Genomic DNA, 22,413 nt, shown 5'->3' with positions numbered 1-22,413 from the left:
AATGCGAGTCCTTCTTGCTGAAGCTGACAACGTCATGAACTATGATGACAAAAAGAAATAGCTGACAAAATGTATCATAGATGATCATAATTGGCCATATACATGCTCTTAGCCTGTTTCACTGGTACAATAATATATTTTACATTAAAACACCCACCTGATTATTTGTGTGCTGCCTTCATGTTGTTTCAAACTCCCAAATTTTGTACCCGAAGCAGAACAGGAATGCAGACGTGCAGAATTAGCACGGATCAGATAATAAGTAGTAAGTTGCTAAAGTGATGCAGACTTTCCACAGGTGGCTGCTTCTCTCCAGGGACACAGCCACCTTTTAGAGGGTGCTTCTGTCTGTTTCTCTTAAATGCTATTTTTATGCCTACCTTGGGGTCTGTGCCCACCAACAAACCTGCCGTTATCAGCGATACTCCATCATTGTGCAGGGAATTCAGGTTCACGTCTTTTGGGCCTCCTGATCAAATTTGGCTTTCAATCTTTAGGACATATAATTGTGCCCCCCACCTCCCCCCTCTGCGTCCCCCCAAGAATGATTTTCTATTTGCTTCAAACAATTTGCTGTTGAATTTGAGCCGAGGACTGACTTTGTTTCCCTTGTTTCCATTGCAGAGAACTCCAGCCATGGGAAGCCGCCCGACAGCAAAGGCAGGGTGAGCAGCTTGCTCCACAAGCCCGAGTTTCCAGATGCAGACATGATGGAAGTCCTCATCTGAGCAGAGGATGGCATCTCTGGGGTGTCATGGGCACACTTCCAGGCCTGAGGGTGTCGTCGGTGTGCCAACCTTAAAAACTAACTCTGAGAATTTGAAGAAGGACGGAGAAAGTTTGTGCCTGAAATGAAGCTTGAGTCTGCTACGTTGAGACTTTGGACTGGGCGAGAAGTAAAGAGCACCGAAGAGGAGAGTCGAAATGAATGTCTGGGACTTTCTGAGCAGAAAGGGACATGGAAAACTGAAGGTGGCTTGAGAAGGTGATCGTCGAGGAAAGAGGAAACTGCATTTTCTGGTGTAAAGAGAAGGGAGATAAGTTACAGACTGGGTGCACGGGGCCATTCTGGTTTACTGCCTCTGCAGCCAGGACAGGAGCAAAATCTTGGCTCTTCTGGGGCCACGGGAGTTTCTGAAAATAACAGGAGAAGCTTGCATCTTCCTCAGTATTGATTCATTGCTTAAAAGTATTCACTGCTGAGTTTTAGTGAAGCGTTGGTCTGTAGATGTACACGGCAGGTTCTTGTAAGTATCCGTTTGAAGTGGTGTGGTGTGGTTTTCCTGGATGTGTAGGTCAGGTGCCTCACTCCTGGCTGGACAAATGTTACTCTTGGAGCTGGATTGCAGTGCAAATATTCGCGTCTTGCAAACTCAGAGCTTGCTAAGGCTTCTTTTTTTTGGTAGGAGCAGTTGTTTGCTGGAATTTCCATGGAGGACGAAGGTGGGGGAGGACGGGAGCTCCTTCAGCAGAGGCTGAAGCAATCCCTTCTGTAACACTGGGAACGTTTCAGGAGGGAAAGTCGGGGAGGATCCAGCCAGCTCCACTACAGGGGCTACGCGAGGCAGGGTTAGGTAAGAGGTGAAGTGCATGGGAGCATTTTGTGGGTAGGGATGTGTGCGGGAGGGCAGGAAGGGGCTGACATAGTGCCTTCCCCAAGCACAGCCCCATGGACAGCGTCCGTCCAGCCTGCAGCACTCCCCAGACCTGGGCTGCCCCCGATGCTGCCAGCTGCACGCAGGTTTCAGCAGGTGGGAATCTGAGCACAAGGCTGTAGACAGAACGTAGCCCGAGGGAACACAAGCCCTTTGGGGCCAATTACATTGGAAAGATAGGAAAAAAAAAACCTGAAAACACTGAGGGTTTCTGAAATGAGTTCAGTGGAACTAAGCTGGGCTTGCACGTGAGATCAGCAGATGCCTCTTAGTGTGCACTGGTTCACAACAGTGGAAGAATCAGTGTGTTCGTGGTAAGAACAGGAATTTTTCCTTATTTTCAGGGCCTGCAGCCAAATCCTACCTTCCCTGAGCAAAGAGACCTGTTGTTCAGGCTGGTGTGGGACTCAGCATTAAGGGGTGTAGTGTCAGGCCCGGAAGGGTTTAACTGCAAAGGGGTGCATGAGCATCATCTGTTCTGCGTGCTGAGCTGCAGTCTCTTTTCACTTTGTTTCACCCAAGACAATTACTCCTTCTCAGCTCAGTCCCTGATTTCTCTAAGAGGTGGCAACTGTCTGTAAGACAGCCAACTCACCGGCAGTGTTACTTAGACGTTTTGCTTCCTGTATTGCAAATGCTGATAGGGAAATGTTCCTCTTTGAGGTATTTCTATGTTGGTTTTTGTCTTCCTAAATCATCTAGTACACCCCAATGACATCAGGAAGAATTTGGCTTTGGGAAAAGGGTGATGGGATTTTGTGTGAAGCTGCCTGAAGTGGAAAGGTGATGGGTGCTCATGTGGCTGGAAGGAACCTTGTGCTCAGGACTGGCTCGAGGTCATCCCTTCCTGTAGGCATCAAAATGTTCTTGATTGTGAACACACCAGGCACTTTAAACGCTGCTTTTGCTGAAAACTGAAGTCCTCGCAAGCTCAAAGCCGGCAGGTGCTAGAGCCCTGCGCTCAGCGCTGCATGGCTGAGAGAGACCAGTTTTTGGAAACAAAATGGCTGTGCTAAATCTATGCACTTACTTGTGTGTGTACCTAGAGTTAGACATACGTCGGTGTCGCTGAGTTTTGCACTTGTTAGCTGCAGTAGTGCTAAGTAGGCTCTGTAGTCAAGAGAATCGTGTGTTCCGAGTATTACCAGCTTTGCAAAACCAAATGTGTAAAGCCCCTTGAAGATGTTACGCTGCTTAATATATGCCTTGTAAAATAATTTTATTTTTTTTCTTCCTCTAAAGTTAATTTAAATGTTGTAAACGTTTGCATACAAGCCGGGTCTGTGCGTGGCAGTGGCTGGCTGCAGGCTCCAGCACCCCCCGACCCACCGCGGTCACCCTCCCGCAAGGGAGCCAGCACGGGGAGCTGGGCAGGAGGGTGAGAGAGCAAAGGAACAGAAGTTAAACAGTAGTGAGCATTTCCCCATCTTTCTCCAAGAAATAAGGATACCCAGCTGCATTGTATGACTGGCTGTATTATTTCTTTTGATGACACTATTTAATGATTTCCGTACAGGCAGGCAGCTAGGTGTCCGGCAGGAGCAGCGTTGGAGCAGTGTGCGTGACGTGCTTTCAGTCGGTTGTATTTCACTGTGGTGCAGCTCTCTGCTTCTCAAAGTCAGCTAGAATACCGCACTCCTCCTCCTCCTCCTCGTGGAGACAACGGGCCCTCCGGTTCTGGGTGTCCAAAGGTGCGTTTACAACTGGTGCTGCCCCAGCTTTGTGTTCACATATGGGAAACCGTCTGTTACAAGCACAGTGCGGGCAAATTTTACTTTCAGATTCACAGCTCGGATAAACATAAGGGTTCGTTCTCCTCAATTTAACTGACCTCAAGAGATTTCAGCTTTCCTGGAGGGAAGGTCTGAAGGTGCAGGGGTCTCCCCCGCAGCCCAAGCACTAGCAGGGCTTGCGTGGAGTCCTGCTGCCACGAATCAGCCCCTCTCAGCAGAGCGGTGCAGCTCCATTTGTACTGGTTTTCCCAGCTCTTTGAACTGTATGGTGTTTTGAGAAACTGTGCTGTAGCCATTCCAGGTGACGTTGGTAACTAGTTGTAAAATACTGTCGTTTTTTATTGTCGTTGGTTGTATAGAGAAGTTGGTGTACAGTGTTGTACAGCTGGAGGGTTATTTGTACATAGGTGGGTAAATGAAGAACGTTATGTGTCACCCACGGCAAATATTGATATTGTTGGTCAGCCAAAGATTTCTTATTCTTTGCTGTTGAAACTTGTGCCTTAATATTGTATATAATAAATGTATAAACACGTTTCTTTCCTCACTTTTCCAGTGTGAGTATATTCAGTCCCTGGGAGGATTTTTTAAACAATTTTCTGAGCTTTTCAAACAACGTGCTAAGACGAAGAAGTCATACTTTGTTGACTTAAGGCTGTATCCCCTGTGTTTTTCATAGCTGTTGATGAAAGGCCCCACGGTAGGTACCATCAGTTAGTAGGTGTGGGCATGAAATCACTAAGTCTGTAAAGCAGAGAGCTTTGCCAAGCTACAATAGCAGGGTTTTAGTGAGAGCACCTTTATCTGAAGGAAATCAGGGTGGAAAGTTATCAGACACTTTGGTGAGCATCAGAAGTTACTTTAGCCCTGTATCCCATTAAGCATGGCACTCCCATTGATATAGATATATATATATATATATATATATATATATATTTATCCTTCTGGGTCTGAGACTTCTTAATTTGGCAGGCGTTGGCTTAAAGTGACTGAGATACTTAAATACCTTGTGGATATTGGTATTCTTGAATTACTATGATGTCCTCAGTAAGGAATAAAGATCATGTCCCATTTCAAGCTGTTGTGTGGACAAGGGGAATGCTCAGACCTTGTGGAAATATTGCACCCACGTTTGCTTATGCAACTGAAAGAAGCTCCTGGCTTTGAGTGAGTGAGATCTGCCCAGCATGCTCTCACATGCTCTTGAAAGTGTCTGTTAGAAAATTCCTGAATCGGGTCCCGCCGAGCTGCAGGCACGAAAGGCACGAATGCCACTAAGGGCATCGCTCCCCTGTGGGCTCTGCCTGCCCCAACTCCCTCCCCAGAACCCTGCGCAAAAGAAAAGCAACCTGCCCCAAGCAGGAGTGTGTCAGCCAGACCCAGGGGGCTTGCAGGAGCTCGAGCAGCAGCGTGCTTCACCCACACGGCGGCACCTTGTGTTCCCCGTGCGAGCACAGGTCGGTCTGACCCCTCTGATCACTCCCTCCGCAGGACGTGGCAGCTCTCAGTATTTGCAGCGCCCTGGCTGTTTACCACCAGGAATAAAAATCTGGTGATTGCTTAGATAGGGGCTTTTCAGCTTGCTTTGAGTCAGGATTTGAAAGCAGGATTGAGGGTTTAGCTTTTGGTTTCAAGCTTGCTTTTCTTTTCCTTGTTTTCCTATTGGAGAAAAGAAACCAACAGAGACAAAACCACTATGAGGGTGGGAAAAGCCTCGTCACTGTGTTCAGATATATAGCAAGGAGGGGCTTTATCCCATCTTTGGGTTGTGCCTTCACGGATGCTGTGGCCAAAAGCTGAGAACATCACTAACACTGTCTGCAGGTTAAGTACATTTTGCATGTTCCTCTGGAAAAAAAAATAGTGCAAAAAGCAAACTTCCAGAGACGATTTGTTTAAATGTTAAAATCCCTGATTACTGCGTGTTCCCAGCAGTAAGCATTGGACAATGTCCTCTGCTTATCGCACACAGGGAGAGAGCTCAGAAGAGCTAAAAATGTTAACAAAATTGCCATTTAGAAGCATTCAAAAATCATGAGTCAACCCCACCCAAAATGAGGAGACCTTTTTAGGACTCGTTTGGATTTGGTGCACTGCACAGCTGTGACGTCCTTCTGTTCTGGGTTGTTACCGAGATCAGGGCTTTCTCCTCCCCGTGCTGTAATGGAACAAACACACAGCCGCTGGTGAGATGCGTTCTCGAGGAAAAGCTGTGATTTCTCACGTCATTAAACAACTCTCGGAGCTGGACTTCAAGGAGCACATCACACCGAGCCTTGTGATAGCACAGCCAGAAAATGCACAGCACCGCCGTGGATCAGCGGTGCCTGATGGGGAGGAGAGACCCCTTGCGCCTGGACCTTCAAGCCCATCTCCTTGTAGGTCTGTAGCTCTTACGACAGAGATCTCAGTAAATTTGGGAATCACTCATCCTTGCCCACATGCTCCAAGAGGGCTGGCCAAACAGTGTGCCATGAAGGGACTACCCCATTCGAATCCCTGGCACGACCACTACCAAAACTGGTGGTCCCACAAGCAAGAAGCTAACATCCCCCCAGACCAAAGCAAAAGCACCGATGTCTCAAGCCAGCAGGACGAACAGGGCACAGCGTGCACAAGTCCGGTGCCCGTCTGAAAGCTCAGCAGAACAAGAGCAGCTGTCATCGTCCCCGCCGTGATTAATAGTTATCCAGACCTTAAGCTGCGGCTTCACGGCCTTGTAAAACCGACAGAGAGCACCCGGCATTCCTGAGCTATAAAAGGACCAGGAATTCATTGACTCGAGGTATGAAGCCCCACGGGGTATTTTCTTTCATACCAACCACTTCAGCTTCAGATGAATAAAATATCAGCCTGCATATTTTCCAGAGTAACCCTGCATGGCCCTGCCACGGCGCGATGCTTGGTCCTTTGCCAGCGTTGCTTTGAAGCAGGGCAGCGAGTCCCCGCTGCTGGGGGGCAGAGGAAAAGCCTGTGCAGGTCTGAAAGCCTGTGCCTGCTTTCAGTCCATTTCCAGGCAGGCAGGGAGCATCCTCTGGTTCAGCTAAAAAGACGGGTAAAAAGCAGGAGCTGAGACTGGGGACCTGACACCACTGCCTGCTAAAGCAAACGATAGAGAGGTTGAGCTGAAATACGAATAAAATCGCAAACATTTTGCAGTTCTGAGCACTGGTCCCAGCATGGGCCCCCACAGGTAGAGGGCTGTGGGCGTCCAGGAGCAGAAACCCCTCCGCGTGGAGCGCGGCCAGCAGCACGCCAACCCTCACCCTGCTGCGACCCTATTTATTTTGCACTGGCTGCTGTGGTGGCAGCGGGCCGGCGTGGCCGGGCTCCAGCCCACCCGAGTCCCCATCTAGGGCTGAAATATCCATTACCTGGAAGCTCGGCAGAAGCGGCGAGGGCAGCTGGTGACCCTGCGGGAATGCAAAACTTCCTGTGGGACAGCTGGGCTCGGGCCGGGGCCGGGGGCACGGTGGCAGCCGGGCTCTCCATGGGGTCTCTAATTGGGATTTTAATCAACCAACACAGGCAAAATCCCTCTGGGATGAAGCGGTGGAATAGAGGAGGGAGGGTGAGGAAATTGAGGTATGCTCCCTTGGCCTGTTAATTCTGAGCATTTTTCAAGAAAATAAAAATAAAAATCCCCTTCTGATAATCTTATTGCAATACTGTGTGCAAAAATACTTTGAGGGATAATAAGGATTGAGGGACGGACCCCGCGTGAATTCATGCCGTGCCCAGAAACGAGTAGGCGAAGCGGACGAGCGAGGTGAAGCCTGCCTGCCCAAACCCAGCCACGGTCTGCGTTTCCAGCTACAGGCACGGGGGCTGCAGTGGGGCTGTCCCCGTGTGTGCGGGGCTGCTCTGCAGCACACGGCCCCGTCCGTGCCCCGTCGCTCTGCAGCACACGTCCTCATCCCCACCCCGCTCCCCTGTGCTGCTGCTGCTGCATCCTCGCAGCACTCCTCCTGTCCTGCCCCCGTACCCCATCCCTCTCACCCTGCTGCTTCCCACATTTTTTTTTTTCTGACTAAACCCTGCCAGAAGAGGCAGGGGAAGCCCACACTGTCAGGTATCTCCGCACCACTCACCTGTGCTACCGTTTCCCCTGGTTAACGTTAAGATTGCACACCTGGGAGGCTGGGGCTGCCCTCATTTAGTGCTTGTGCAGCGCCTTGCACGGTGGCAGCCCCAGAGCACTCGCTCCGCCTGTAAATAATTATATTGTATTTTATTATTTGTTCACCAGCTCACTGCCCCCCTCCTTTTAAAACCAAAGTGTCGTACACATCCCCTGAGCCGAAATCCAGCAGAGAGGTAAGAGCCCTGTCTCTTAGGTGTTAAGTAATGCCCCTCTGCGCCACCACGGGGCTTTTTTCAGCTGGGCGAGCCTCTATTTTCGGCCACCCTGAGCTCCTTATCATGTTACCCAGATGACTATCTCGGCGATGGCTCTTCTCCTGCACGGGGCCCCACAGCCTCGCCCGACCCCATTGGCCTCCCTCATCCCCATCCTCAATAAATAGTAACTTCAGAGAAACAATAAAAATAAGATGGAAGAAGAAGGAAGAAAGGAAAAGGAGAATAAAAGAAGAAGAAAAAAAGAAAAAAGAAGAAGAGGGAGGAGAAAGAGAAGAGGAAAGGAAAAGGGGAAGAGAAAGGGAATTGGGAAGGGAAAGGGGAAAAGGAAGGAGGAGGGGAAGGGGAAGAGGAGGGGAAGAGGAAGAAGGAGAAGGGCAAGGGGAAGGGAAAGAAAAAGAATAAGAAATTCAGTCCATCACAGGTGGCAAAAGAACGGTTTGAAGGTGAAGAATTTTTGGCTGGTGCTGCCGTTTGGGCCTTCCCAGGTGAAACATCTAGTCCTGAGTGCTGAACTTGGATGCATGCAGAGGACAGGATGATGTGTTCACGGGAATTGCCCAATATTTTAAAACTTTTTATTTTATTACATAGTTTCTGGGCATTGAAGTCCACTTTGCCCCATCACCCACTCGACGGGTTAGAACTGAAAATGCTCCAGAAGACCAGAATAATTTCGGTTTCAGACAGGAATGTCATACACCTTAAAGCAAACATTTTTTTTAGCAGTTGGCAGTACTGACCCGCAGCACGTCGGCTTTCCCTTTGGACACTTCACCGGTGGCAAGATTTTTTCCCATGTGAAAAATGCACTCGAAGGCCTACGCGGGGGAGATGTTTGGGACGTGCAGGCTCCAGCCCTGCTCGCTGGCTGCGACCCAAGGGGCATGGGTAGGGGAGCGCCATCCCATGCGACAGCAGCAATGGCTATCTCAAAGGGCCAAAAATCAGGTATTTTTTGTCACCCTTCCTTTTCACAGCATTTATTGAAAGCCTGTTGTCAGAGGATAAGGAGGAGTATAGCTGGTCAGACAAAGCTGGCCCCGGGAGGAACTTCTGCTGGTAAAACATTCCCCTTGGAGCCCCGCTCCCCATGATGAAAGCTCAATGCAGTTTGCCGTGCTTCACCTTAAATTTAAGATTTGTAGCAAGTGGTAGAGAAACCCTTCCCCTGGAAGAAACACGTTTAGAAACACTCCGATCTGCTCCGGCCTGGCAAAGCCAGACGAGGTGCTGGACAGCCTGGCCTGCCCCGGTCGGTCCGTCATTGCCTCACCACGGCTGCGTTTGTACCTGGGTGCCAAGAAGAATGAATTTAGCCCTCCAAGAGCCTTGAGCTTCAAAATCCCCCACTGCCATTGCTGCAGATGGGGGGATTTAGGAAACTTCAATGATTGGGAGCAATGGAGAGGCAAAGGAGGAGGCCAGCAGGCAAGGGGGGGTGGAGTAAAAACAGGTTGGCCTTGGCCTTGGCCTTGGGGTTGGAGATGGGGCCCAGATACCAAGCAAGTGCACACAGGTGCTTCAAAGTGACACCTTAATTAGGGGCCTCAGGCAAATGGTGATTGAAGGAGCTTAGGTTTGATTGAGAATCCTGCTGGAGGAAAGGGAAAGCTGACAGTGTAATTCTCAAAGGGGTTGGTCGTATCGAGCAAACCAGGTGCTTCTAATGGCAGCTTCCAGGGTGAGTTTGCAGAAGATCGGGCAAAAAGTAGGGGTCAGGCTGGGGAAGCGTGTGGGAAATGATGGAAGGGGCACAAACTCGGCAGCGGGGATGGAGAAGTAAGTGGGCCTTGTCGTGGCTGTGAGGAAACGCGGTCTCACCAGAGCACGAGTCTGGGTGAGAGGAACCAGGGCTGCAATGCTCTGCCTCGGAAGTGTCTAGGAGGTGTCTGCAGTGATGGGAAGGAAATGGGAGCATCAAAAGCCTGCAAAAGGGTGGGGTGGCAGTTTCCTCTAGATCATTAGGGTCAGATGTGGGTAAGGACCGGGATTTCTGCACTGTTGTCATACAGCTGATGCCACCAAGTGTGGGAGTGGTGTCCCTACTGAAGACCTTAACCTCCTATCCTGTTGCTGGTGGCCACGAGACGCAGCCACTCCTGGACACAACGGTCTGGTTTCTTCACTGAAGTGCCCTCAATCCAGCAAAAGGGAAGACGTTCTTGTTTGGTTTTGGTAAGACGTAAGGACATTATAGAGGAATTTGTCATAGAAAATATCTTGGATCAAGTGCCCTGAAGGCATCTCAATGCCTTAAATCATAAGGAATTTGTCTCGACACTAACTTTTTCAGAGGGGGAATTCAGAGAAATTAAGGGAATTAGTCATAGAAATCAAATGAGCTTACAACAATCTGGATCATATATCCCAGGCAAGAGAGGAGAACTCTCAGGGGAAAGGCCAAAGCCTTAATTGGATGAAGAATTACCACAACGAGAAAATCAGGAATAACCACAAGACTGCAGTGAATGGAAAAGGGGATTAACCAGCAAAGAGAGTTTTATGTTAAAGGTCAGGAAGCGTAACATGAGAATCACCAAAGTCGAGCTGTGTTAGATCTTACAAAGGAAATTAAAACAACTAGTAAAATGTTCGTGAGTCATAAATGAGAAAAGAACAAAGAAATGTGGCTTCTGCTTGCCCAGGATGTGGTGGAGCTTAAAGATACTAAAACTACATCCCGCAAACGAGGTGGCTGTTCTGTGTCAGGCCTTGGGAAGAACGAGGGTGCTGAATCTCAGGACAAAATGAAGATGGATGAGGGACATCAGGATATGGAAATGACCACATCTAAATGGAAAGAAAATCTCAAAGAGCTGAGTGCGTGCAAATTGGAGGAGCTGGACCAGCTCCATCCCAGAGCCAGGGAAGAGAGGGCCATCAAACTGCAAGTCCAACAGCAAGTAATTGAAATTAATCTGTTGCCTTTCAGAACTGGTACTGGAAAATAGTAATTTTAGAAAGGCAAGAAAGACGCCTCGGGCAACTACAGCTCTGCTTGTCTACAGTAAGTCTGCCAAATGAAATTCTTGCCTGAGAGCTCTGTGAGCTTTCCTGAGTAATTGATTTTTCTAGACAAAGGAGAGGCATTCAGTCAAACCTCTCTGGACTTCAGCAGATTTTTTTTATGGCATCCCACGTGAATTTGTTAGCTAAAATGGGGAAGACCGTATCTTCTAGTGGGAGGAAACTATGAGACAGGTAGCAAATGGACTAAGGGATCAGTGTTCTGTTTCAGAAAACTTTTTCCCAGGCTGCAGGGAGATGCCTACTGGAGATCCTCAAAGATGAGTCTTGGGTTACACTGCGTATTTCTGGCAGTGCCATTGGCACAACGAATTACCTGCTAGTGGAATTTGTGGTATCGTAAAGTAGAATAATAGAAATAGGATGAAATTTAATGGGATAAAAAGCCTGAATTCATGGATAATGAAAACGTTTACTAGAAGACAGGCGCATATATATATACACACACACACCACTTTCAAATGCTGGAGAGAGATGATGCTGATGAGCCATCAGCATGCTGGAGAACCCAAGTAACCTCACAGGAGCATCAAGCACCTGTTTGCCTCCTGCCACAGAAGAGGGGAAAGCACTGGGCACATCCACATTCAAGGGAAAACAAACCTTATCTGGGACAGTGAAGCTGAGCCAAGCCATGCAGACCATGCCCACGGAGAGGAGAAGAGTGGTGGCTTGGTGTTTCTAGCCTGCAGGACAGGGGCTGAGCAGGGATGGACTTGTCTCCTACCAAAAAATGCCTGGGGGAGGCCAGACATCAACCAGGACATGAGGAGCCAGGAGGCTTGCTTAGAGAAAACACCACAAGAGCACATTTTTCCTCCTGTGTTTCCATTTGTAGATACCCCAGCTCCCATCCAGGACCCTCCAGAAAAAGTGCTGAATGACGGAGCTCAAATCCACGTTGGGGAGCTGACACAGTGGGGAGCACCAGCTGGATGGAAACCACCAAAGGGCCATTTGAAGTGTGGGTTTTTTTTTTTTTTTTTTTTTTTTTTGCTACCTACCCTGAAGCAAGAATGTGTTAAATAACCCCACCTGGGGGACAGGGGTGCCCACTTCCATCCTCCAGACGGAAACCACCGGGGTGCTCTCACCCCATGACAAGTGCTTGGTGGGTCTGGGGGTGGTGGAGTGGGATAAGCAAATGGGTTAAACTGGGAATCCAGCGCCTGGCGCCCAGGCTGCCTGTGCAGAAAGCACTTGTCTCTGCGTCCCCATTTCCCTGGCCATAGTGGACCGATGGACGCCCCAACCCAACAGCAATTTGTGAACAGGGACTGAAAGGGCCAAGAGCTGCAAATATGGCCAGTGACTGTGAGCTGTGGGGCTGCCTGCACGGTCTTAAATAACTCCAGTGGGGTCACCCAGAAACCCCTGAGCCACCTGTGCATGGCTCAGCCCCTCTGAGGGCACCCTCTGCCTAAAAATCCCTGACTTGTGCTTTGTGCAGCAGCTCTCGTGAGCCGCTGAGCATGAACCTCACAGAGCTGCTCCGTCGCGGGAGGCCAGCAGCACGTGCTCCAGCCCGAGCCCTGGGGACACGCCGCCCTGCCCGGCTGCCCTGGCCACGCTGACGTACATTATACTTCTTTTTTCCAGGAAAAAAAGGATTCCCTATTGATGCCGCAGGCCTCTTCCCACAAGATCCCTGCCAAGACAAGCAGTTGTTTAAGCAATAGGAGGGAAACCAGCCCCGCTGTGATCGCCGTGCTGGGCCTTTGCCCCAGACTGCTGCGCCCGGTGCCCTCTGCTTGCAGCGGTGCCATCTGGGTGACGCTGCTCCCGAAGCACGCGCCGCTGCATCCCACCCAAACAGGCCCCACCGTAAATAACGGTGGTGGTAGTAAGAGCAGTAATTAATAATATCGGCCCTTCTCACGCAGCCACCAGCAAACCCAGCCCCGTGTCACAGCTCTTATTTTCAAGCAGGAGGTGTTGCTACAGGCAACGTGGCAAAGCAGTTTGCTGTCTGGCAGAGCAGAGCTGGAAAGGGAGTTGCAAATTCCTCCTGACATGAAGCATGGCTGCAGCAGAAATCCACCCAAGGATCATTTCTCGCTTCCCCAGGGCAGAGGGACCGACCTCTGCGGCATCCCCTTGTCCCCAGCCCCTGCTGGGAGCAGGGAGAAGGATGCTCAGAGCCAGACCTTTAGATCCGTGCTGTCCCCTGGGGGCCCAAAGTCGGTCCTGGCTCCTGCCAGCCCCCCTCGGAGCAGCCAGCAATGTCCTGGAGCAGCCAGCGAGGCTGGAAGCAAGCCCACGACTCCGTGGGTTTAATCATTCTCCATGGGGGGTTGGCGGCGTTGATGTGAGGATCGGCCCTTGGGCTTGTCTCCTGCTGTGGATAAATCACGAGCCACTTCTTCAATCCACAGAGCCATCGAAATCATCCATGGGGAGCAGTCGGGGGACCGGGAGAGGTGCTGGGCTTGGGGTCCTCTCCGCCACATGGGCCCTCGGTGTCCCCAGCCAGCCTCAGGACGTGGCTCCCCCAGCACCCACCCTGGCGGGGTAGGGCACAGCCCTCGCTGTGTGGTGAAGGAAATCACAAGAAGTCCTCTCTTCGTCCAGCACAGCCACCAGGAACGATGCCTCGGTGCTATGGCTCTGCTCCAGCTTTACCACCCCAGCTGGAAGCACTGGAAGCTTTGCAGTGTGTACGCCAACGGAGAGCAAAACCACCCAGGAAATGCTAAAACGTTAAAAAACTCTAGGAAGAAACCTCCTGAATAAAGCTTTTACCACCTCAGAAGCGCAAGAGGGATTCCTTGCACGTTGGTTGATGTGATGCTCCTAGTGACTGGCACTAAATATTTTTCTATGCTATGAATGCGCAGAGCTGTTCTGGAAACGCGCTGCCAAAATAAGGGCTGAGGACGCTTCTGATGCCACCAAAGGCTGGGTCCTTGGGGTCAGACCCACACGTGGAGCATCTCCAGAGCTGGGTGGACCAGACCGTGCCTTTCTGTGGCCAGAAAGCATCCCTGGCGTGCTGCCCGGCTGCCCCTTCACCCCAAATACAGCTCGCTGTGCCCGAAAGCCAACAAAGCAAAGCCAATCTTCCCCCTGGTTCAGCTGCCCTCAGGCCAGGCACAGCTTTTGCTCTTTTGTTCTGGTTTGTTGAAGAAAAAGGGCTCTGTTCCTGGGAAAGCTCCCCGCTTACTAGAAATGACCTTCATGCAAAACATGACCGTTGCATAAACATGTTATTCTAAATATTATTAAACTCAAAATATCTGTATTGCCACGACCCAACAGCTTGCCTAAGTGCCAGCGGTTTCAAGAGAACTGAAAGCTCTCTTCTTTCTTTGTTGTTGAAAATGGATTTTTCCCATACGAACCCTTCCGAAGCAGCGAGTTGAGATGTTTTGCTCGACTCAGTGCTACGTTTTCCTTGAAATTCCCAAACCACCAAACCCTTGAGAAGGGGTTTGCAGCAGGGGGCTGCAGCAGAAGCGCTGAGCAGGGCACCAAAGGATGGCCGCGGGGAGCTGAAGGCCTGCAGGGAGCACGCCTGGATCGCTTTCGAGCCGTTTGCTCGATGTTAAGGAAAACACACGCCCAAGATAATGTTTAAACAAAGCACAGAAAAATCTGATGCTGCTCCTCGCTGCTAATGAGGGCTGTGCCCTGCAAGATAAACACTGCTGGTCGGAGAGGAGGCAAAAACGCGGCGTGTAAATTAAGCAGGGGCAAGAAAACACGCAGTTTATATTGAATGAGCTTGTTTTCATTTCTTTCTCTTGCGATCCCTGCCCTTGCCTTGACCCTTTTCGCCATGTCCTACAGCCTGTAGGATGTAGGAGCTGGCAGAACACAGGGATCAGTGCAGAAGGCACCCTGACCTGCCCGCGGGGTTGCTCTCTCCGCCGTTGATCTGTGCTGTACCAGGACTGCTGGACTCGGCTCTGGGAGCTGGGTGCTTCCCAGCAATACGAAGGGACCGTGGGGCTGCTTTTGTGAGTGCTGGGCTCTGTCTGCCAGCCCCACAGCCGGGGAGGAGTCGCCCTCCGTGGAGCAGCCTCAGCTGATGGGGAGGCGTCAGCTTGGGCGCCGTGACCCGGAGGAGCAGCCAGGCACGGCACAAGGAGGGACATTACGTGGGGGAATTCGGGCAGCACAGCTCGAAACCTGCTGAAGTGGCATAAAGAAGTGGTCAGGAGAAAATGAGCCAGAAGGCTTCAGGGCAACGCCTTGAAGAGTCTGGGGAGCACAGCTGCAGGACGGGGGGCTCGGCGGGTACCAGGACCCCGTCTTGGTCAGCTCCTGATGCTGAAATGACAGCCTGGAGGTCTCAGGGGAGAGCAGCACAGCTCCTCCTCTCATTTCATGCCCTTCTTTTTGGGTGTTTTCTCCAGATTTGCAGCCCTCACAGAGCTGCTTAGCACTGCTAAAAGACCTTCAGCAAAGCAGAGGATATCACAAGCGTATATTTGGGGGGGGTCTCTCCTCCTCCTCTGCCCTGGAGGCTCTCATGCAGCACCTAAACCACAAGGACTGCCCCTTTTGCTTCCTACTGACACCACCGAGCCCCCCAGCAGATCCCAGAGACTCTGCAAGGACCAGGCCCCCCTGGCTGCTGATGGCAGAAGGCAAGTGCTGCTCCAAGCCGTGCTGGAGACGCTGCTGCGTCCGTCTACGGACACCTATATGGACAGCAAGGCTGCCACGGTGCCCAATGCCAAAATTCAGGTTGTCTTGCACAAGGCATCACCTGCAGATACCCAGCTTTTCTCACTTCCCAGCTCAGAAGAAAAAGGAAGAGAAGTAGCTTTATGTGAGGCGTCTGGATATAGACGTAAAGTTAGCACTTATTTTCTGTCTTACTGAATGCTAGATGGAAAAACAAACAAACAAACAAACAAACCCCACGTATCTCCAGTGCCTTGCCCGTCTTTAAAATTTAGGCATTAAAAAGAAAGGAAAGAAGCTAAAGCCAGGAGCAGAAACCAAGGCCCGGACTCACGTCTCTGCTGGCAGAGACTGGCTCAGCAGAAGCGTCGGGACATCCCTGAAGACAGCTCGGGGAGGAGATCTCAGTTTGCTGACAAACCTCTCTCCTCGGGAGGAGCAGCTGCTGGGTGAGAGCTGTGCCCATGCCTCACCACGGCACCACGCCGTCCCGTGGGAGCCCAGCTGCCACCTCCGATTTCCAGCCCTGCTTCTGACACTCGTTATTCCCTCTCACCGCGGCTGGCGGGGGCGGATCCTGCCCCGCACTCAGCAGGAGCAGAGGGGGCTGGCTCTTGGGATGTTTGGGATATTCCGAGAAAGCCTCGGTTTTAGAGTTATTTCCATTGAGGAAACGCGTTTCACTAAAAAAAGAATTCCGAGTATTTAGGAGCGTCCCGGTCTCGCTCCGCCATTCACAGCAGCGGGAGCCAAGAACAGCGCCTCCACCGCACCACCACAGGATACATTTCTCAGAGCTCTGCTCGCTGAGCATCGCGGGGCAGAAATCAGGTCTTCAAAAGCTCCCGTTCTCCTTCTCGGACACCTCTTAACCGACCGCAGTCTCAGAAGCGGCTCAGCGTTTTCCCGCAGATCACAGAACTGCAGGGGTGGGAAGGGACCTCCAGAGATCATCGGGTCCAACCCCCTGCCAAAGCAGGTTCCCTATAGCAGGCTGCCCAGGTAGGCGTCCAGACGGGCCTTGAATATCTCCAGAGAAGGAGACTCCCCAGCCTCCCTGGGCAGCCTGTCCCAGTGCTCCGTCACCCTCACCTCAGGTGTTGGGCGTGTTGGAAAACCTTTGCCAAGTCCCCGAGCTGGTTGTCGGAAGACCAATGGTTTGTGCCGAAGCTCACCTTTTGCAGCAGCCGAGTGCTGCTCAGCTGTCGACAGAGGACAGGGGGGTCCATTTCCTAGGGAGTCACCTCTCCTGAGCTCAGCTGGCCTGCAGGGACAGCTCCTGGTGGTCCCATGGGTGCCACCGCTCACACCGGCGCTGCCGTCCCCAACATCCCCTCGGTGCCTCCCGGTGTCCTGGCCTCATCTGGCCCATCCACAGGGTGGGAAGAGCTTCTCCTGCTGGGGACAGATCTTTCTGGGGCAGATCAGTGCTAAGGGAGCAAAAACATTGCCTTTGATAGTGTGCAATTTTAATGAAATCTTGGTGCTGAAGGCTGTAGATCCCCCTTGCTAGGGCCAGTCACCCTCAGGCTTTGCAGCTATGGCCAAGCTAACGGGACAGCTCCGCAGACAAACGTGTCTCAAAAAGGACAGGAACCCAAAGAGACCCAAGAGATTTCTTCATGCTTGTGCTGCCGCCCTGCCCAGCTCACCTCTCACTGTAACGCCTCAACAGCCTCAGCTGGGCGATGCCCTGTGGGGTTCAGCCTCTTCAGAGCCATTCAGGGATTCCCATTCCTCTGCGCCATAACTTTATGCGCTGGATCCTTTCAAATTACCCTGGCAGGGAGCGGGGCAGAGCTGTGAGCACGGAAGGGCTGTGTGGGGTGGGATGCAGTGCTCGCTTCTTGGGTAGGTCTGGAAGGATTTACACGGCTGAGCCACTTCTGCAAATCCCTTCCCCCAAGTGCAGCAGAGCCAGAAAGCGAAGCTGTCCTCGTGTCAGAGCAGGGCTGTCGTCGCGGCATCGCCCTCGCCTTCACGCGGTAGGACGCAGCACTTCGCTACGACATCCAGCACCCCGGGTGGCACAGGATTCGGCTCATTTTCTGACAGATTGGCAGAGGCCCTTGACGAGGGGAAGCTCCCTGACCCCACAAATAACGCAGTCCTGCAGCGTGAGTCAATCCAGGGGAACGAAAACCAGCCCCTCACCCTGGGCTGGTGGCTGAAAATGGGCTCCTGATTGCCATCTCCTGCTGTAACGCCTACGTACGACACCACCTAGCTCTTAGCCGTTATTGGAACAAAAGGCAGAAAGAGGCATTACGTAAAGGAGGACTGTAATCTGCTTTTTTTGTTGTTGTTCTTTGGCCCTGCAGTTCTCTAAAAATATTCCTTCTCTCGCTGTCTGCACTGAAAGAGAAAACACACATTTTTAAAAAGCCTGTGATTGAAAAGTAAAGGAATTAGAGGAGCTGTGCATAAAACAGCTCTGGTTTTCAACACCTATGAATAATTTCTAAAGCACTCAGGGAATGTGATTCGTTGTCACCACCGTCAGTTTACATGTGCCTTCATCTGAAATTAATCCAGCCCTAGCAGTTTCAAACCAAAAAGACGTTCCGGCGCAGCGCCCCCCTCCAAAACACATCAGCGTTAACCAGCTTTGCTGTACGGCCCCAGTAAGCCTTGCAGTTAGAGACGTGGCGCAGCCGTACGCTGCTAGCGGGAGCAGGTTTTGCTGGGGAACGCTGGCTTGATGGCACCCTTGAAGAGGTGCAAGGGACCGTTTGCTTCGTTGGGAGCTGAAAAAGACACCCAGCAGGAACCCAGACTCCGTCCCGGGGCACACGAACGCCAGACATCGCATCGGTGCGTGCGCAGCGGTGGGAGGACCGACAGGGATTTCGGCCAGAGCAGGGCTTTCCTTCGGAGGGCAAGCTGACCCCGCAGTGGGAACATCCAGGAGGTCAGCGCCAGGGTTTGACCAGCCGCCCAAGGAGCGGTTCGGCACACGATGCCTCAGCAGGCCGCGGAACCCACGTGCTGTGCCAGACCCAGCCACGCACGAGCCACGGAGTCCAGCCAGGCCATGCCGGGGGACAGAGAGCAACCCCACGGGAAAGCAGGCTGGCCGGCAAATCCACCTCTGGCGCTGACTCACACCTCGTTACGCTCCCCGTACAGAGCACACAAACCTTTGTCACTGGGTGAGGACTCAAAGCCCTGTCCCGTGGAAGTAGCTCGGTGTGAAAATAAAGAAGGAGCCCAACTTCCTAACGAGAGGGCTTCAAGAGAAGAGTTAGGACGGGGGGCAGAGCTGCGGGGAGGGCAGCAGGCAGCTCCCGAAGGGAGGAGAGCTCACTGCTCAGCTCCCAGGAAAGCGCCCAGCTTTTCCATTTGGGGGGATGGTTTTAAACTGAAAGAGGGGCGATTTAGATTGGATATTAGGAGGAAATTCTTCCCTCAGAGGGTGGTGAGGCCCTGGCACAGGCTGCCCAGAGAAGCTGTGGATGCCCCATCCCTGGAGGTGCTCAAGGCCAGGCTGGATGGGGCTTTGGGCAACCTGGTCTGGTGGGAGGTGTCCCTGCCCATGGCAGGGGGGTGGAATTAGATGTTCTTCAAGGTCCCTTCCAACTCAAACTGTTCTGTGATTCTGTGATTTTTGTGGGGCAGCCTGTCTCCATCCTGCCCCTCACCCAAATTTCTGAGCACTTAAGCTCTTCAGAACAGAGCCTACTTCACAGACTCTATTTGCGTAAAACCTGTAACAGATGCCTGACAACAACCATAAAGTTATATTACAGCACAATTTAGAATTTTTTTTTTCCAACTCAAACTACTGATTGCTCCTGATTTCAGTGGAGGGCAATCAGACTTACCTGCCTTCTGTTCCATTTCTCCACCTTCTGCACAGTGCCAGCAGAAGGTTTTGGTGTGAAATCGATATTTGGATTAGAAAATTTAATTCATTCAGTTTTAGATAAATCTTCCTTCTGGTTAGAGGTGCACTAGACATACTTCAATTACCAGCAGTTTCTTCTCTTTTTGTTTGTTTTTAAACCACCAGGGCACGGTTCCCACTTGCAAGATCAAGTTTTGGTAAGACCGGTCACCATAAGCTTCTGCTCCCGGTCAGAAATTACAAAGGGAAAAAGCCCCTACAGCACACCCGTACTTTTCTCATGCCCTTTAAGCACATCCCAGCTCTTCAAACCGAAGCAATTTAAAAACCAGGCAGTCACTAGTTCATTTTCAGTCTCATTTCCCTGCCGGTCACAGAATCAATCATCTTTCTTCAGCTACGTCCTGCGATGTGCCCAAGTCTGAAATTCTTGAAAGCCAACCCTGTATGGTCTCAGTCAACGGGGAAAGCAGCATAACAGTAAAATGTATGTGATTGAAAAACATGAGGATTTTTTTTTTTTTAAGTGGCTTGGGCACCTATGGAAACAGTATTTTTCTTTCTGCTTACTCCCAGTTCAAAAAAAAGAGCTCCAAGGAGCCTTTCTCGTAGAAGCATGACATTTCCAGCTGTGCCTGTTTATGCTCTGCTTAAATCCTACCTTGGGGGATGTTAAGAACAGCAATGAGGCTGTATTTGCTTTTATGGATGAAAAGAGAACTGTTTAAAAACAGCGCTTTGCCTAGAGAAGTAGCAGCTAAACTTACACCAAAGGACAGGCTTTATTTCTTTGGGAAAAGCCTCCTTCACCCCAATAAGCAAGACAAAATTTGGCAGGAAGTTTTGTTCCTGACCAACAAACAGCTAAATTTCATTTGAAAAGTTCGCCGCAGACGCATGGAGGACTTCCACAGGCAAGAACATCTCTGCAGGTATTTCCTTACCACCCCTTGAAGCTGCACTGCAGAGAACTCGGTACTGAGAAAGAAATAAATAAAACCCTAAAGCCCCTCTAACACACGACTCTGCCCTTCCTGCTAGAATTAAGGCTTTGGGCCCCAAGGAACCCTGCCTGCAGATAAACAGCTCCGGCCTGAAGCTCTTTCCAGGCACCGGCCCCTTGGGGCTTGAGTCCTACAGACCTGCCCTTGAAGTGAAGTGCCCCAAGGCAACGTGCCCCATCCATCTGGAGCTCTGAGCCCGTCCTCAGATCCAGCCTCCAGCACGCGGGACTTGCGAGGCATTTGTAGCTGAAAGAAAAAAGCACAGGGAGGAATTTCAGCAGCTCGACAGGAACTGATACTGCCCCAGCGACTGAAAGGAGACACCGGGCTGCCCACCGGGCACTCAGGGGGAAGGGGAGCAAGTACCCCACCACCTCTGCCCCCCCGTTTCATTTCAAACAAATCAAGTAAGCGCAGGAACGGGCACACACTAAAAATGGCTTTTTTTTTTTTTTAAAGCTTACTTCCAGGCTTCCATCCGTAGGATGCTTGCAACATACCTACCATTCGGTGAAATCCCGAAGAACGCCCATCATGATTTTGCCGGCGCAGGCTGAAGCCTTTCATACTCAGTCACTGACTTGAGGAATAAAAATAGATGCTAAACATTTCTGAATTGTGTTTACACGCAGCACAGTTATTCCCAGGCACAGAACTACCGTTAAACTTTACTCCGCGTACTACCAACCCCTTTAGAATTATAAAACGCATTTCAAGTCCAAGTTTGAAAGATAATGTTTTTCTTAAAACAAAACAAAAAACCCACCACCCACTTAAAAGTTTTCAAGCCCTGGTAGAAAAAGGCCCTGGATTTCACTTCCAATGCTACGCTGAAGATAACCATAAGCAAGGAGGAAACTGTTTCCAACGCAAGTGGCTTTGTTTTGAGCCACCAGCTACAGCGAGTTCAGGTGTTGCTTGCAAAAACACGGGACTGAACAACCCCGTTTCCTTAGCACAGTAAAAATACCGCATTCCTTGAAGGACGGAACAGTAACTGTCTCCCGTTCCACCTCCTGCAACGGCTGGCTTGCCAGCTCCACTGCCTTTGCTGGAAGTTGTCACATCAAACAGAAGTTCCTGGAAAAATCCATGCTAGGAGCAGAGGTGTAGAACGGCATGGTCTGGTTTAATTTTTATTTTTTTTAAAAAGAACTGGTCTAAATGCAGTTTTACAAAGCCAAACGACCTGTTTGACTTTTCTCTGATGAACACTAGAAGCACGATAGAAAATTAAACACCAATACAGCATCACTACTGAGAGCACAGCGCTCTCCCCAGCCAAAATGCAGAGTGCTTCACAACTTTCCAGTACCGAGGAGGAAAACTCGGTAGTCAACCATGCAAAGCCCACAAAGGGATAAGGCTCGAGCCTCCTTAATTACCTAATTGTGTTTGCGTACTGCAGAGTCCCCAGCCAGTGGGTCAGGTTTCGCTGCAGGAGGCCATGATACAGAGCTTCGGGGAGGAGGTTAGAGATAAGATCTGCAGGTTCGTGGTGTCACTGAGCAATACCAACAGAAAACCTCACGGAGCTACAGCCCTGGGCTTCATGGGCTTTGGGGCTCCTTCTCCAGGGCCGTGGAGGGAGAGAGCTGCTGCAGACAGGACCGAGCCCGCCTACGGGTTCTGCAAAAGAAATGACTGCCTGCACAGCCGGTGGGCTCACCCAGCACGGGCCATCTGACTTCGTGGAAGTAAAACTTCTCCAAGAAGAGCTGGGCTATTTCAAAAACAAAAATGACGTCCTATGTGCATATGATTTCTGCGAAGGCGTTGGGCTGGTGTTTCAGCTATGCCCCCCCCTCCACTAAAGCTGTATGTTTACTCGCTCCCTTTGGCACAGGGATTGCATCTTGTAACGCTGCTAGACCGATGTATTTTTTGGTGTTGCCACGACAACGGAGCAGTTAGGTCAGGCCGAGAGCAGCAGCACGGCCAGGCTTTGACAGGAGCAGCCGACACCCCCCAAACACGCTGCCTATGTAACGAGATTTCAGTAGCTTTAAATTAAGGAGCGAATTCTGAACCGCACCCATGTTCTAACTCTCGAGAGCTGTTACTATCACGAGGCAGGTAGCATGAGTAGCACAAACACATACTCCTCCAGGAGCTGTAGGAGCCACATGACCCTAAGCATGCCGAAAATCTCT

At 51.0% G+C, this 22,413-nt stretch overlaps 1 protein-coding gene and 1 long non-coding RNA gene across 5 annotated transcripts in view; one reads left to right on the top strand and one right to left on the bottom strand.

The window, feature by feature from the left end:
• Positions 1-3,935, top strand: part of AMOTL1 (angiomotin like 1) — a 75,593-nt gene extending 71,658 nt beyond the window's left edge. For all 4 annotated transcript variants that reach the window (XM_080588703.1, XM_080588701.1, XM_080588702.1 and 1 more), the window contains one exon: positions 625-3,935. In XM_080588703.1, the coding sequence (XP_080444829.1) occupies positions 625-728 (104 nt within the window). In that variant the 3' untranslated portion in view covers positions 729-3,935. The remainder of the gene's footprint in view (positions 1-624) is intronic.
• LOC308193744 lies at positions 2,841-13,679 on the bottom strand. Its single transcript, XR_013949892.1, has 2 exons — positions 7,480-13,679; positions 2,841-6,997 (listed from the first exon to the last, which is right to left on the bottom strand). It is a non-coding gene; the product is annotated as an uncharacterized lncRNA (long non-coding RNA).
• Positions 13,680-22,413: the final 8,734 nt, after the last annotated feature.

The sequence above is a fragment of the Anser brachyrhynchus genome (assembly GCF_964034855.1).
Source record: "Anser brachyrhynchus genome assembly, chromosome: 1".
Lineage (NCBI taxonomy): Eukaryota > Metazoa > Chordata > Aves > Anseriformes > Anatidae > Anser > Anser brachyrhynchus.
Note: the sequence above shows the minus strand (reverse complement) of the source record. Positions and strands in the feature narration are given on the sequence as shown.